The 17,917-nt window shown below is 39.3% G+C and overlaps 1 protein-coding gene across 1 annotated transcript in view; it reads right to left on the reverse strand.

Moving 5' to 3' along the window:
• The window catches only part of LOC307034004 (plakophilin-4-like), a gene marked incomplete at its 5' end in the record, with an annotated part of 40,195 nt that overhangs the window by 19,636 nt on the left and 2,642 nt on the right, over positions 1 to 17,917 (reverse strand). The window contains 5 exons of the mRNA XM_079672674.1: positions 4,198 to 4,651; positions 6,576 to 6,730; positions 8,202 to 8,312; positions 8,872 to 8,906; positions 9,652 to 9,764. Coding sequence (XP_079528800.1) covers positions 4,198 to 4,651; positions 6,576 to 6,730; positions 8,202 to 8,312; positions 8,872 to 8,906; positions 9,652 to 9,764 — 868 coding nt within the window. The remainder of the gene's footprint in view (positions 1 to 4,197; positions 4,652 to 6,575; positions 6,731 to 8,201; positions 8,313 to 8,871; positions 8,907 to 9,651; positions 9,765 to 17,917) is intronic.

Genomic DNA, 17,917 nt, shown 5'->3' on the forward strand with positions numbered 1-17,917 from the left:
AATGGTTTAGTGTTGGTAAATGGTAATTCGCTCCGTATGTGTTTTGTAACTGACTCAATGAACAGAAATAATCCTGTTCAAGTTTCTCAGCTCATTTTTTATTCACTATCCGAGCATGTGTGTTGTACTTCATAAATAGTATATCCTTAAACCAGAACATTTGACATTTTTTATTATGGATGGATTAACTAAAATAATAACTTAAAAGGAAGAAATTGTGTGGTATTATATTCCGAAAATAAATAAAATAAGCTATATAAATGTGTAACCCTCTGAATACAATGTGGAAACATCTGAATAAAGTATATTAAATGTTGTTTAGTGGCAACATAGCTGAAATCTTAAACCCTTATGACACAGTGCACCGCCTTTTATCTTGTAATAATGAGGTCTCCTCATGGTCGTAATTTCCACTGGGGACAGGGGGGACATGTCCCCCCCACTTTTCAAAATCCCATTTGTGTCCCCCCCACTTTTTAAATGTGTTTATTATTATTTTTACGCAAGCGATCATCGTCAAGGAGGAGCGTCTTTCTGTGTGTGGCACGAGCGCATCTTGTGAGAGAGAGTTAGAAAGAGAGAGAGACAGAGAGAGAGACATAGAGAGTTACGGGGGTTGTTGTTAGCATTTGGTGCTAGCTCGGAGCTAACAGAGATTAGTAGCTGTTTCAACAATAAGGAGAGGGAGAGCTCTTTCCTGTCGGACTTTGAGAGACTGAGAGAGAGAGAGAGAGAGAGAGAGAGAAATAGAGAGAGAGACAGAGAGAGAGACTGAGAGTTACGTGGGTTGTTATTAGCATTTTGTGCTAGCTTGGAGCTAACGGAGATTAGAAGCTGTTTCAACAATAAGGAGGGGGAGAGTCCTCTCCTGTCGGACTGAGGGAGATAACGTCAGCTCAGGGAGGTTAAAGGACTCTGAGTGATTAGGTTGTAAACTTTAGTCTAAGTTATCTCAGTGGGTCTCAAACGGTTTGGTCATCTATGTAAACAAATATTTCCATATGTAATATTAGTTGTATATAAAATAAGTTAAGAAATCCTTCCAATGTGAACTATAGGTCAGTACCAAATAAAAAACACAGTTTGAAAGGGGAGTGATGAGTCCAATATGCATAAATAAAAAGAAAGAATGCAGACTAGGTAAGATACAGATAGGAGAGAGGAGTTTATCAATGATGTGTTATTGGTTGTGAGCATATTCGAATGGTTTTTTGATTATTGAAATAGCTATACAGTTCTGTTTCATATGAGTTGAGAGCTGTATCCATAAATCTCTTAATTTGTGCACCAGATTGATGCATTCAACTTCAATTTAAAGAAACAAATCTTCCCGGGGGTGCATGCCCCCGGACCCCCCTAGAGGATATGAGGTCATCACAAATAAAACAGGCTCACATGGATAGGATACTAGATAAGTGTGCACACTCATTATATACACTACACATTTTTCTTGGATTTGTTAACACTATAGTCCCTAATATATTTGTAGAAAGGCAGGAAATGGAATTAAATTGAGAAAATGTTTCATTGTGGAGGACCCCCTGTTTTGTGTCCCCCCCCCACTTCTCAAAACAAAGTTACACCCTTGCTTGTGATTATGATGTTTTTGTCTTACATAATGAGTTTCTTTTCTCGATAATAATGAGGTGTTCTCTAGTAATTATTACATAGAAAGCCACACATTACAATACTATGTCCTTCCTCTGGTAGGCTATGACTTTTTATTAACACTAACTGCCCTTTAACAATGATATACATGTTGTATACTGATTGAACATATCATATTGGGTTAATAAACATAGTATTGCACCCGATAATTTAGCTTATGTTTGCATTTATTTCAACTTTAAAAAATCAAGTGAAAGCTAAAGCAGGCTACTTAGCATTAGTTCACTGTATGTGTGCTATGTGCTATCTACTGCCGATTTAACGAGTCTGAAGTTTTGTTTCTACAGGAAGTGTGTAACTAGACGTCAACTATCCATTGATTGCTTCGTTACAAACCGATAGATACTAACACGGTTTGTTCTCACGGACATCAATTCGCTAAACGGTGCATGAGAGAGAAGCTCAAGAGGAAGCACTTCGCATCAGGCAGCTGTTATCCACTGTCTTTCTTTTGTTTTGTTTTCCTCCACTGATCAATCCCCCCGCAAGATTACATCAAACACATGCACCTTGTGAAAGATGACATCCCTTATTTTCATACGGGCGTGCATCAAATGAAATGTTATCAAACCCAGCAGCATTATCTGCCCGTGCTGGAAGAAGATTAGACTGGAAACTCCATGAAATGAGCTCCCTGAGCCCGCTTAGAGATAGCATCACATGCAGAGCTTGCAGAAAGTTATTTTGATCAATATGCGCATTTATAGGATGATTCAGGAAACTCTGCTGCTCAGTAAAAGGGTTGTTTGCTACAATATTCAATCTGCTCAGTCCGCTTCCCCTGGACAAAGGACAGGTTATTAAATCGTGGTGGAGCGTGGCTTTGTTTATTTACAAGAGCTGCTGAAAACATTTATTCAGGCTTGGGTAATAATCAGGATAGAAAAAAAAAACGGAACTGTATACCGTATTCGAAAATAGAGATTACTAGCAGGATTAAAGTGTTACAGTACATTCTGAAATAAAGATTGATATATTAAAAAGTAAAAAACATCTTATTGTTATTCATTTTATCATTGGTATTTTATTTGCATTGCATTTGTTACTAAGGTAATGCAAAAGTAACGGAAAGTAATCAGGTTACTTTTATATTTTGACACTCAGATTAGGCTACTGTTACATTTTTTGACATGTATTTAGTTATCGTAACAGATTACATTTCTAAAGTAACCCTGATCTCTGAAGCCAGACCCTGCAGTAAAGTGCTTTTCTCAAAGGAAACTAAACGCCACATTTTGATAGATTTGACCAGAAGTGTAAACTGACGCTCTATCCGACTAACCAGAGCACTGAACAGAGGGCAATAAGAAACAATACACCTTCCACTCCATATGCTTTCATTAGTCCTGCGTGTCTGTGAAACACGATATCAAACCACCATCACAAAGACAAACACTGAAGGACGAAGGCTGTAAAGCTCCCAGAGTTCCCTCAGAAGCACAACAATGCTTCATATTCCCTTTTGTTTAATGTGGCTGTAAGGTTTTATCACGTCGTATCATTTAATGTCCTGCTGAGAGGGAAAATCACTGGACCGAACTAAATGATGAATAAAAAGGTATTGTTTAAATATCCTTTCCATGAAATGTTGCTGTGTTAAATAAAACACTTATACAACTGACTTTGTGCAGTTACAAATGTAATATATAGATAGATAGATAGATAGATAGATAGATAGATAGATAGATAGATAGATAGATAGATAGATAGATACTTTTTGAATCTAAAGTTAATTCCCTAAATTGGGAAATTATTTTGTGACAGGACCAGTGTTCAACATTAGAATACAAATACTTAAAAAGTGGAATAGAATCAACAATTAAAAATAAAATGAAAAATAGTATATCAAATATAAACAATATCAAATATAACCTGAGCTTTTTGTTAGACTGTAGATCAGACATTCCCAACATGGGGTCATGTTTAATAGGATGAAAGAAAAATATGTAATATTTGGAATAATAATAATAATAATAATATAATTATAATAATAATTAAAATGAGATCTTATTTTGTTATTAATGTTACAGTCATTGCTACTATTTATTTTGCTTTTAATATTTTCCTAGAAATCTAAATGTGTTGGGAAATTCGTAAAGTATACTGTTGTTACTTAGACACATTGTAGACTACCCCTCTTTATGAATAAAGATAATTATCACCTTGTAAAAATGTCAGACATTTGTCATCAGTGAAGAGCGGTAACAAGTGATACATTCCAGACCCAGGTGTGGATACAAGGCTCCAGGTGTGGATACATGGCTCCAGGTGTGGATACATGGCTCCAGGTGTGGATACAAGGCTCCAGGTGTGGATACATGGTGCCAGGTTGGTTCCATGGCTCCAGGTTGGTTCCATGGAGCCAGGTTGGTTCCATGGTGACAGGTGAGCTATACGGCGGCCCCTTCTACATATTTATGTTGCATTGTTAGAGGAGCCTGTGACTTTGGTTTTGTATTGCATATCTACTCTGTAGCTGTGCATATGAAAATAAAGCCCTATGAACTTTAACCTGTGCGTGGTACTGACCGATGAGGCTGTCAGGCCGTGGCAGCCCCCCCCTCTGGAACAGGCCGTAGGGGTCCCCTGCCCCGTAGCCCAGCGGCTGGCTCTGCCGGGGCAGCGTTGATCCGTAGTGCTGCGGCACCGCCGTCATCCCCGACCTCAGAGGGGACCCCGTCAGACACCTCCCCTCAACCAGGGACAGGGTGGAGCCCAGGCGACCCCCCCCACCTACTCCCAGCACCACTCCCCCCAGGGCCTGGGTGGCGTCGGTTGGGGAGGAGGGCGAGGGGCAGGAGGGCGGCATGGAGGTCCCGAGGAACACGGCCGCCAGAGGTTTGGGCTCCGAGAGGATGGGGGAGTCGTAGGTGCTGCCCTGGGAGGTCCGCAGGGAGATCCGGGAGGGGGAGACGGTGCCCCCTCCCGGAGACTGGCTCCTGGAGGGGAGGGACGTCATCCTCCGTAAGACCCTGCCCGACACCTGAGGGAGGATGGAAGATGATCAGAGGGGGAAGAAGTACTTGAGTACATGTATTTTGTCCAGCTGAATATTCTAAATGTCATATTGTGTAAGCAGGCATTTGCTTTTATTGAAGCCCTTTTATTTTAACAGGTCATTATGCTCTAGGAGTAAATACCGTTCAATTATGCATGCATTCAATTAAGCATAAAATGTCAAGCCCTGTAAAATGCTTTAAGGCCCACTATTAGGACAGTGAAGAAAACAAAAGGAAAATCGATGAGAAAAAAGGAATCTTACAGAACAAAACTATAAAATAAATAAATAAAATATGTGTAAAATATCTAAAAATGTGCAACATATAATGTTATTATTGGATACATAATCAAAACATAATCAAAGCATAATATATCTTTCTAGGCAAAAACAACTACTCTAACTGAATGATGTTTTTGCATCCTACATGTTTCTTTGGCAGTTATGCAAAGTTTAACCACAGATTAAAGTAGAGAAGTTATTGTAGATTCTTCAAGGTCATTATCAAATGACATTTTTAGCAGATTTGTTGTATTAAGATTGACTCTACAGGGCCCAAAACAACAAAAAAGGTCAAGTATAATATCCACACTGTTGAAAACTAATCACTTAAGCATATGTTTTCTGAATTTGAAATGAGGCTCTGCACACTGCACTGCAAATGTACTGTAATGTGACACTTAGCGGCAGGATGCTAACTGATGAAGGGCATCGTGATAAGTGATCGTGTGTGCTTTTGTTTTAATGTCTACATTCATTATACTGTATGCTGAGTTCTGCCAGTAAATATATTACATTTCTGGGAAGATTTGACAGTATATTTCACATGTATGCTAACACAAATCTACTTTTCCCTACCAAGTGTAAAATGTCCCTCAATTACAGACGGAGGCAACTGGATGCCGATCTGTGGCGCCTTAATCCATCAAAGCTCCGACGCCTCGAAGGGAAATTAAGAGCCGAGACATGTAAGCCCATCCAGTGAGGAATAAATCAGGAGAACATTCAAATGGGCTCCCTATCTGTCATTCCTGCTGCTACTGTCATGCAATGAGCATATCATTATTAACCACAATGAGAGAATAATGGGACGCAGTCTTAAAGGTACGACTCGTTCTGATTTGAAGGCTTTAGCTATTGTTCTTATTATTGAGCAGCCATTGCTTTAGGGAAGAATAATAGTATTCACAGCAAAAAAACACACTCCATTTGAAGTGACTGAAACATGTAAGAAGTAGAAAATGATTTTTCATTTGCTGCAAGGATCAATTGAGCGACTGTTTTTAGTCATTTATTCTTCATCAGCAATTGACCGGACTGTTTATTTCCACCTTATCCATGTTAGCCCAACATTAAAACATTTATTAATGATTTGAAAGATCCATAAAAGCTACTAACAGTAATTATCGAGCCCTTACTAGCAACCATTGTTGTAGGGATAGGGATTATTTATTATTCAAATATTTCAGATGACAGCAGTCTGAAATATGTGAGGAATAATACACGCAGTAAGTATCTGTACTGGAGCTTCAGCACACGGGTCTTTCCAGAACAAATGGTAGTGCAAATGTTGAAATGAACATATTTAGGTTGATTATAAGGACTTTTCAGCCATGTTATTCCAAAGTGATCAACATTTCAAGCTCCAAAACAGCTATTTTATTAATCAACCAGTCTTATTATTTATATATATTATATAAGTGTATTGTGTAAGTGTAAGAGCCTGGATTTTGAAATGTCCTTGCCAATAATTGAACTATTATGCTTATGAGAATAAAACCTTTGAATCTTGAATTGAGTCTAAATCATCTTGTGGGGAAATTGTTATCTCAACGGCCTTCCAACTGAATAACCTTTGAACCTCAGCTTTTAGAGCAACATTAGAATGACTCGTGTAGATGCGACCCACCTGCCCAGAGGCTTGACCCTCGGCCCTCGGGCTCCTGGACAGCGAGGCGCGGGGCTCCGAGCGCACCACGTTCTGGTTGCTGTAGTAACTCACGCTGCTGTCTTGGTAACCGCTGTCTGAATACGAGGTCATCTGCGCCGAGTGACCCCCCGAGCCTGAGAGGAAGGGGAGATCAGGGGGTGAGGAAACACTGCGTTGTTATCGCAGCACTTTGAGGGGCAATCAAACCCATCAGCAGTCTATACCAGCCTCTGGATTTGCATATTATCTCACATGGCTTTGAACTTGTTAAAAGGCATTATGCGTATAAATACGTGCACATGCATATCTGCATTACGCCTTTATGCTGGCCCTGGAACAATCTGCATATCGCTTCAGTAACGCTGGCCTACTTTCTCCTGCTGGATAAAGAAGAGGGATGTGCTCACACTAACAGACCACTTCGACTGCGTGGAATAAATAAGAGCAAAGAAAAAGGATAATTACTGTATTACACTACATATTTCAAATAATAATATGTTTTTTGCAATTAGTATCTTTAATAATATAAATACGACACTGTATAATTTGTAATATACACATTTTTACATATTTATTTTTGTTGAATTTGAACATTTTGATATTATTATTTTTAATTATTTTTGTATTTTGTTGTATTGTATTTTATTCAATTTATTCTTTTTTATTTCAATTTAATTCTTAAATGGAGCAACTGTTACACAACTCATTTTCACCCTGGGATAAATGAAGTATCTAAATGGTGAAGTGTTGACTGATGATATTTTCATTCATTATAATATAAAAGGAGGTTGAAAAATGTTTGTTTAAAAGGATTTGCTTCAGGCTTTACTGGAAGCAAAACAGGTGGTGTGAGTTTTGACTATTTGATGATTACTATTTAAAGTCTGTTTGTTCAATATACTCAGAGAAGATAAAACAGCAACATAAAAGTGCACAGCTGCTCTCTCTGACTGCATCAACGCTTCCTTTCTTTTTCCTGGTTTAACAAAAGCTGTGAGGAAGCCTGATGGACCGAAGTGTCCCGCGCTCCAGTGGAGAAATGTCCGACAGCGACACGCCCAGGTGTGAAAATATGAGAAGCTCTTCTGGCAACATGCTTTCAAATAAAGAATGAAACCACGAGCAGAACAGATTTTTCAGTCGATGGCTATAACTAATGCGCTGTATAAATAAAGTTGGATTGAATTGGATTGATAAACTGAATAACTGCTTTTAAAGGGTTTCAGATATTTTTTTCACAGTATCAAATGTAACGTGAAATTATATATTATTTCATTTTGATTGTCTGTGTTGTTATTTTGGCATCTTTTCTTAATCTATACATACTATTGCATGTCTGTCAGGCCATGGGATATACATTTTTAAAACACACACAACTTAAGCAACAATATTCAACATTCTTCTCCTTTGTTGCTCTCTCGCAAGTTTCTTGAGACAAATGTGTAAAATGTGATATTGGGCTTTACACATGAAATTGAATTGATAAAATACAAGTGGAATTTCTTTAGAAAATGTGGCTATTCCTCCCAAGAGTGCTTCACACATCATAACCCCAGCTTTAAATGTGGTTCCGACTATGTGGGGTGTACATTAACAGACCCTCACTGTCATGCAGCGAGGCGCGGTCGGGTTCAGGCATGAAGAGACCCTCCTCCACCTCCAGCTGACGCCCAGGACACCCAGACGCCTCCATCACTCCACCCTGCAACTCTCCACCTGTGAAAGCATCTGCCATTAGCCCAAAAACAGAGAGCAAGTCCTGGGTAGACTTTCTAACAAACGTTTCTAAGCAAATTCAGACTGAAAAAAGGACATTTCCTAACAAAATAGCACAGGCAAAAGTCTGTCACCTTTGCAGACAGAACCCAAAAAATATGAAAAGTACTGATTCTCTGTCACCAAATAACACAGCATTTTATAAAAGTGCTTTTGTTTTTATTGGAAAGAAGACAGTGAGGAATGGCCGAGGAAACAGAGGAGAGGGATCTGTGACAGAATAGTAAATGGGTCCATTTCAAAGCTCATATATTCTGGCGGAAACATTGTTTTGTTTTGCTTCACTGGCCTTCTTCCTTTTGAGGCTAAATTGTCTTTCTGCATCTGGAAAAACGCTTTCCTTACAGCCAACATCATATGGAACCCATCTTATTTGAAGCCGTATAATCTTTATCTTATTCCTTGTGGTTTTGAAACCTGAAGTGGTCATCTCTCTGTCGCCGTATCATCTTAAAAATAGCTTTGAATATCTTTAAAGGTTAAAAGTGAGAATTCATACCTGCAGATCTCCATGCAAACGACTTCTCGGACGAGCTTCAGGAGGAGAGGAGAGAAGAGGAGGAAATGGAGGAGAGGAGAAAGCAGAGAGGGACGCAAATCAAATCAGAGTCATGGCCGAACACTTTACATTCAATCAGTCTAGGAGGAGGGTAAAAAAAGGTTTCAAATGTAAAAAGGAACTCTGTCTATCGAAGGAATCTCTTGCCTCGAAAACATTTCAATGTAAAATGAATATGAAGACTGTCTGTATTGTGTCGAATCCAATTCACCCTTCAAATTGATATCAAAATGAAAGTGAGTTGACCCCAGCTGGGGATCGGACATGTTATACAGCAATAACCTCACATGCATTTTGATATATGGGCTAACACCTGCAGCTGAAAAACAATCATTTATGTTAAGTAATACAATTATATATAAGAGACCACAATAAAAGGTTATGTGACAATCTGGAACAATTGCAAACAATTTTGCATCTTAAAAAAGTGTTTTTAAAGGTTAAAATTGAATAAAATAGTTCCTATTTATGCACATTAGGTATTGTAGTTGTGTTTCAATGTGATATTTATACAATGTGAGGCCTCAATAACTTAAAAAATAATCCGAAATTTTTAAAGGTTTTTATTAACTGTATGATACTATTGGTGTTAATTCAAACAACTTGGTGCTATATGCTTGAACAAATAGAATATTTCTGAGTGTATTTTATTCATATTTTGCTGGAATATAACATACATGGTTTGAGATTCAATGCACGACACGTGAGCTTCATGCTTACCTGCTGCTGTCTCCCGCTGGCGACTCAGCTCCCAGCATGCACCTCTCCAGCTGGCTGGCCACAATCTGCCGCTCCTCCTCGAGCTCTCGAGTCAGCCGCTCAAACTGAAGCTCCTGCAGGAAGACATTCACGACGGTGATTATTACCCGACACTCACCATGACACGGCCATTTAAGCCTCCTTATAAGCCCTATTTGATGCCAGTTAGAATTAAACCTAAAGACCCATTTTGTGTTTATCCTGAATGACATCGCGGGTTTTCTCACAGACGCTGAGAGACTGTTAAAGGGGTTTAAGATTTAAAACCTGTGTCCGGGACCTTTTAATGGCCTTCAGTTCAGATAATGTAATTACACACATTTGAAGAATTCGAGGATTGAGCAGAAAAATTATCAAATATAAATGTCAACGGCTCTTTTTTTATTGTCTGTCAGAGACACTTCTTACTAATAATGTAGCTTAGCATCAGATCATTAAAACTTGCTTTCTTGTTGAGTGGCCTTAGTTATTTACGTCATACTGCGTAGACTCCTATATCTCATACTGTACATAAAAGAGTACAGTGTTTCTCACAAGATGTTGCCTGGACATTTATATGATGCATTCATATGTACAGCATGTTATATGCACAAGTTTTCTTAATACTGAATACATTTTTCTCCTCCAGCAAGACGACTCCCTTAGCATGAACTCATTATTCACGGATTCACGCATACATTATCGTCATTCTGCACAATGCCATTCAGTTTAAGCTCAGTCCATTATGCTACACACAAAAAACATGATGAAAAAAACAGAAACAATGGAAGTGTATTCCTTAAGTGCATTTTTTCAATTTGCAAAAAAACTCAAGTTGGAAACAATGGTACATTATCAGGGCATTAATATTGTGCAAGTTGGGTTTTATATAAAGGGAGATGAGGGGAAAAGATACAATCGTCTAAAAACCCTCTGACATTGTTGGTGCATATTACATTACATGACATTTGTTAGACGCTTTTATCCAAAGCGACTTACATACATTCAGTACAGTGGGCAATCCCCACAGGAGCAATTTGGGGTGAAGTGTCCCAGGGACACAACGACATGCTGACTGCAGTGGGACTCAAACTTGCTATCCCCTGATTTGAAGTCCAGCACTCTACCCACTGAGCAACAGCCTCCCTTATAGGGTAAGCAGTAAATATGCAACTGTCAAAGTCATTTTTAAACATTTGCAGCATGACCTTTAACGGCGGTTAAAATCAAATGCACGAGACATTTGATCTTTTTGCCACCATTACAAACGCAGTTTTTCCATGGGAGTTTAAGAATGAGCATTTGTAATGAAGGTTAAAGTGAATCAGATGTTGTTGCTCCCCTAAAAACCCAATGACCTGATGATTTAAGATTTACAAATATAATTTGAACTTGTATTATTAGTTTGTACAGTGTCCAAAATCAATAAGGCACAGACACAATGTATTATCTATGTGAAAATATGCATTAAATGTGGCCATTAGTGTCCTTTTGGCAACAATCCAACCCAAACACCACCACACTAAAGTGTGCCCTACTTATTCAAAGCCTTAGGAGCTGGTAGGGATCCAATGCCTTGCTCAAAGGTTTGCCGGTAGAGCAGATGTTTGCGGTGGGATAGCTGGTCGTTTTGGCAGTCCCCTCATTTGTATTCTGTTACATAACACCGAGGCTTCCCAGCTGCTTCATAAATCTTCGAGGAATCACAGCTGGTGTCATCACGGAGACCGAGGGGGGGGTTTCTCTGTCTGCGAACAACGTCTAAATATAAAAACACCACACAGCTTGGCTAGGAAACTTGTTTTGAAGTCACCCAGGAAAAGCTCTCGGAGAAAGAGAAAGGTCTGAAGAGATCGATGTGTTTGCGGTGACACAGTAAACAGGGTTGTGTATCGACGGTAGTTTTAAGGTCACTTTCACAGTCTCAAAAAAAAAAATGATAGCCTTGCATTCAACCACTAGAGGAGGAAGTGTTTGATCATTTCATTAAAAGCCCCAAGCCTGCTTTTCAGGTTTCAGGCTCGAAAATGACATTCCCTGAACAAATGACCATATCTTCCCTTCTAAAAGGGTTAAATTAATAATCTTTTCTCTCAAAGTAATGATAAACCTGTGAGTTGGATGTAGAAAAGTCAGACTCAATATAGATGTTTTTTTATTTTAAAGAAAATTCAGATTGAACATGGTAAAAAACTGTAAATTATAGTGTCCGTCCAAAAGATATTTTGTACTTATAGTGAAAACTACCCTTGGATGATGGGTTAGAAGACTAAAAGCTTTAGGAATCCAAAGTACAACATATAATAAGTACCCTGTATCAAGATTGGTGCAAAACAAGTGATATTTGACCTTTTTAAGACAGATTTAGCAAAAAAACCTCTTCTGGGGCCATTTGGGTGGATTTTCCAAATATCTGGCCCCCCTTGTTCGATTTTGACATGTGACATCTCTTTCTGACCGTTAGAGCCAATAGAATCGAAGGGACATCGTCCCGCACACAAGATGGCGTCTTCGCTCATTCAATCTTGCAACAGAGCGTAGGAATGGCCTGCACTGATGTTTGAAAACGGAATTGCAGTTTTATTGCTTATATATTATCTACGGAGCCCCCTAAGGGACATGGAGAAGAAAAAAAAAAAATTGGAAAATAGAAGAAAAAAAAATGTTTTGCGAAATCTCGCAAAACCCCGTTGCAGTTTGTAGACGGTCCCTAAGCACTCCTCTCCCTCCTCTAGCTGCAGATTTGTACCAATTCTTGATGCTCGGATGACGGCGCGTATCGAACTGTTCTGATAAAAACGACTCTGTAGCTCATTGTCTACACCTTGCTATGATTGTAAAGTCATGTTGTTTGTATTTTTACAACGTTATGTTCATGAGTTATTGATCCGCGAAATTCGAATCTGTCAATAACTCAGCTCAGAGGGACGTGCATGTCCCGTCGCTCTGAGTGTTCTCTTGTGAAACCCTTTATATATACAGTCTATGTGTGAAACCCGTGCCTATTGCCAAGCACTGATGTTATATCTTTATATTTAAGGCCAAGCTCAAAGTAAAATCGATGAACCACTCCATTGTTGTGGTTTCTGTGTTGCCGTTGCAGCCGAACTGACCAGGAAGTACATTGAACTAAATGAAAAGTTTTGCGAGATTTCGCAAAAGTTTTGCGAGATCTCACAAAGGGGTTTTGCGAGATCTAGCAAAAGTATTGCGAGATCTCGCAAAGGTATTGCGAGATCTCGCAAAGGTTTTGCGAGATCTCGCAAAGGTTTTGCGAGATCTCGCAAAGGTTTTGTGAGGTCTCGCAAAACATTATTTATTTATTTTCAAATAAAAAAAATTCTTCTCCATGTCCCCTAGGGGGCTCCATAATTATCAGAACATTTCAAAGGGGACACAGCCACATTGGATATTAACCTATGGATTAACTACAGCAGTGGTTCTCAACTGGTGGGTCGCGGACCCGTTTCGAGTGGGTCGCGGATGTGTGAGTGAAGAACAAAAAAGAAAAAGAAAAAAATTGGAATTCTTTTTTTTGGGGGGAAAAAGTCAAACTTTTATTTTGAAGGCCCGATTTTCTAACGCTGTGCATGTAGTCGGCATTCGACTGGAAGTACTGGAGAACATTAACGGTTTTGAAAACTTCTGTCACATAGTGATCATCTTCTCAATAAAATATCTTTGCTGATGTTTTTTCGAGTCTTCTTGCCAATCAGAATCAAGATTGTTGCCGGAAGTCCCCACGGAGAATAACTTTCCGGTAGAACTCTTCTTTATACATCCATGGGTACAACTTCAGATAAAAATGAACACATAATGAAATATGACCCCCGGTTTGATGATTGACAGGTCACAGAACAATGGGAGCTATCTACCCTTACCCACAATTTAAAGTAAGTCACACAGACTCTCCTCTTTACTCTTCTCGCAGCAAGATGTCAGAACAAAGTGAAAAACAAACAATGGCATAAAATATTATTAATATGTCGGGTAGTGATAGATTTATTTATTTTCTTCTCAGAGTGTACCAGAATGCATAGTTTATGTTAGTATTTCTAAAAATCTCCTGGGGGAGAATCCCTCCAGACCCCCCTGCTGGGGTTGGGTTTTCAGCATATGTGCATTTTTATACAGTTCAGCTTTGATTTCATCATCTCATTAAACCTTTTTTAAAAGCATACTTTAGTTCTGTGAAGGGATATAAGGGATATATGCACTGTACTTCACTTGTATTAATATTGTATGCTGAAAAGCGTATATATTACAGCACGTTTTTTTGTTGAATAGATTTGAGTGCTTCAAAATGTTGGGTCGCGATGTATTGAACAAGTAAAAAGTGGGTCCCGAGGCCTGACCAGTTGAGAACCACTGAACTACAGCATCGTTGTTATCGTTTTAATGCCATTGAAGACCAGTTTTGACCAGACAAAACCAAGGTAAGACATGTTAGCGTTGTAGGCTACCTAGCGCCACATGTTTTGATGTACGTTTTTGTTGATAGAGTTGCGAGTTTGTATCTTTCAGTGTTGAGGTGGGCACAGTTAGATTCTGTGTCTTTACGGTCATAAACGATGTGTTGGATGTGCAGCTAGGATAAGTAATAAGGAAGCTAGGAGTGATTTTCGGTGCAGTAATAGGTTAGCATTTTTCGCTCGGGGCTAATTCAGAGGCTCTTGTGGCATTAGCATTGTGTTTTTTCTTCTTTTTTTTTTTTGTAAATGAAAAAAATCAGTTAAATTAGTTTTTTCCCATTAAATGGATATAAAATATTCATAGTTTATTAAATATTAAAGTTCCTTAGACGTTGTTTCCTGCAAATGACGCGATTTCGGCGCCGGAACCGGGTCCGTGGGCCTTAAGAGGTTAAGTAAAAGTGCCAATACCATAATGTGAAGACACTCAAGATCTTTACAAGTCATCAGATCGCCCTAGTATCAGATACATCCATTTTTATAGTATATTTTAAGTATCACTACTCATAATTTAATCTGATGTCCCCTGTGACGGATTAACATATAGGCCTACTGTATATATGTGTTGTTGGATGGAGTGCACTTCAACAAAAGGGCAAATGAAATATTTCTGACCAGCATTCGCTAAGTCCTGATGGAAATTCTGCGGAAATTTCACACCTAATGTTTCTCCTCATGCTCCATGTTCCCACAAAAAAGAAGAACTGAAGTGGTGAAAATATCTGTTTACATGAGTCAGTTTTAACTGAACAGATCATTCAGTTAAAACAAGCAGTGGATTTTAAAATGTACACTTTGGTTAATTTTCTATCTTTTTGAGATTAAACATCAATTTCTCGCTTACTTACTGACAAACCAATACACTACCATACAAAGGAAGGCAATTTTGAATAACAACTCAGAATAAAATAGTGAATACAATTATCTTAAGATAAGGCTAGCTGTCATACAATCGAATTCTGGTCATATATTCATTGTATTATAGCAAAACAATTTTCCTATGTTAAACCCAGGGTCTAAATGTTTAGATGTTGGTGTTACTGGGACACTGTGATTAACATTAAATACTACAGACACTATCGTTTATCGATCTTTTACTGCTACGGTAGGGTAAAAGCCCTTGAAATGATAATCCTTTAAAACTACAAAAGACACACGCAGCTTTTCATCTGTTTAGGTCTCTTGATAAAAGCTCTTTAGTATTTGGGTCAGCTCTGGCCTTGATGCACAGACTCCCTTTAGTCAGATGGTGAACAGTGATTTAGGTAATGTTCTCATCAGGTCGGTTAGTTGCGTGAGTCATCCACTTTAGACCGTCTGCATGCTATAGAAGCTAGAAGCTAACCGGCCTCATTTCGGTGTCAACAAACCTGAAATCTGAGAGAACCCCATCAGTCAGACATAATCTAACATAGTTTTCCACCCAGATATGAACAGGTGACTGTCTATAAATGATCACTTCAGCTCATGAAACTTTAATGATCCCCTTAAGGAGATCGGGTACACACAGCACATTTTGCTGTGTTAATAAGTGTTGATTTTTCTGCAGCAATTATTCCGAGTTAATTGCAAAGATTTCGGTCCACTTATAGGGCTGATATGCCTCTGAGGCGACTGCTCCAAAAATATAGCAAAAATGGTAATTTACTTTTAGTTTGAGTCCACACTAACAAGCCAATTAAGGGATGTTTCCCGCTAAATGTTAAGGGGGTTTTCACTTCTTTAAGTAGAGACTTTTTCAATATGGTTTTGTGTTTTGGCGAGTTTCTAGCTTCAGGTTGCTTCAATATGGGTCATGAAATATACCCAAAATATCTATAAATATATATATCTATGTATACATTAAGCTGTAGATCTGTTAATAAGACAAAACTACTTAAAAAACCACTGATCTTTTCATAGAAGTCGTACACATTTAACACAAGGAGGTAACACTGTTGTGAAGTTCAGGTTAATTAATTACAACGTTTTCAAGGTGATAATAGGGAAGACTGGGGAGAAACTGAAAAACTAATTAGTGATTAAGTGAGATAACCCTTAAGGTTTTTATTAAAAAAAACTAAACTTGGTGGGATCAAATGGAGGAGGAGAGGTTTTAAGATGTATCTAGCGTGGAAGGATTACAAAATGCAGGTCACCTTGAGTACAAAATGGAATGATTGACACATTCAGTACTTTAAGGGACACAACAGTGTGCCATTAAATCCCGAACGTGCTGCATGCTGTCACAGCGTCCCTGCTGACAGAGCAGCACAGAGACAGGCCGGGGACACACAGCCCTCCTTTGTCCCCACACGCCCCCCCCCCCCCCCAGGGACAGACAGTGCCACATTGCGCCAGTCACCTCGTGATGGCTGGGAACAAGCCCGAGTCCTGCGTACCAGCTGGGGGGCTACCGGACCACTCTCCACAGCACTTATCTAGTGACACTAACCTCTTCCGTCTTCTCGCTGTGACTAATCATCGTTTATCCACACTGCATCTGTGATAGTGTTCGTCCTAGTTCTGCCGCTGCGACACAATCCTGCTCCTGCTTTAAAATCACCATCTCCAAACAGAGCATTCACGCTTTAAGACGTCTCTGAAACGGCAGCTTATGGCCTATTTTTCAGCACGGGACGTATTTTAAGTATGACGTCATGATGGCACAGACATAGAAGGAAACTTGGCAGCCACAACATCGAGAAACCATAAGAGAGATACTACACCCACAATAGCCTCAAAAACACCTGAATCACTTCAGTTTTGCCTTTTCTCTTCCTCTCTCCGCCTACACATGTAACCCACAGATGGATTCAAACACTTTGTCTCTTTATACCCTCAAACGCCCACCTTTAAAAGCAACAAGTTCTGGGAGGGAGTGGAAGCCACTGAGGAGATGAGACAAATTGGGTTGACTAGGAGAGTAAATAACTCCAGTAAACATGACAGATTGATGCGATCGGAAACTGTGTCTGACGCTGGATATCCGTATTTGATTTCCACGAGAGGAGCTTCCTGTTCCAGCACAGACCGCTCCCATGACACGCTGCCTTGAGCATCCCTGATCTTGAGTCAAAACGGCAGGCTGCACCAACAGGCCATCACAAGCCCTTCTCCTTCCCAGAATATGACAGGGAGCATGCCTTTAATCCAGGGAGATGTCAAACAGCAACAGTTTGCTGTCTCTGATACCGTATGAGGCAAACAGAAAGTGCTCACACAGCTCCATCAATCGTATCGGGATACAATAAATTCACTTTAACAACATACGTTCTGTTTCTGGCCCTAATCGTCAAAATCAATCCCATCGTTGCAGAGAGCTGACGTGGCCCAGTTGTTGTTTTTTTTTATTGAGCTTTTTTCCCCCCCTTCTTCTCTGTCCTGGGAGCGCTTTGCTGAGCAGGCATGTTTTTTTCAGCAGCACCATGCGTCACATTTATACAGCGAAAAACCTGAGTTAACACCTGGGAGCTACACAACCAAAGTTTGCTGCTGGGAGACAGACATCTTCAGATGAACAGCTGATAACATCTGATTCCCCAAATGAACATCATAACAGGATGGAAAGCATTGTATTGTTTATGACCACCATGCTGTGCAGCCAAGCTTTGTTCAAACTCCCATATCTTTATTTTCAATTGTCATGTCCATTAACCAAAACCACTCAGATATTTCTGAACTGAATTATAGAGAAACCTTAAAAGGAAGAATCTAAAATAGCTTTATTATTTTTGGTGCTTTGAGGCGCTTCTCTCTGATTCTTCTAAACATTTTTCTGATTATGCTCAAAATAA

Source organism: Notothenia rossii, assembly GCF_949606895.1.
Source record: "Notothenia rossii genome assembly, chromosome: 3".
NCBI lineage: Eukaryota > Metazoa > Chordata > Actinopteri > Perciformes > Nototheniidae > Notothenia > Notothenia rossii.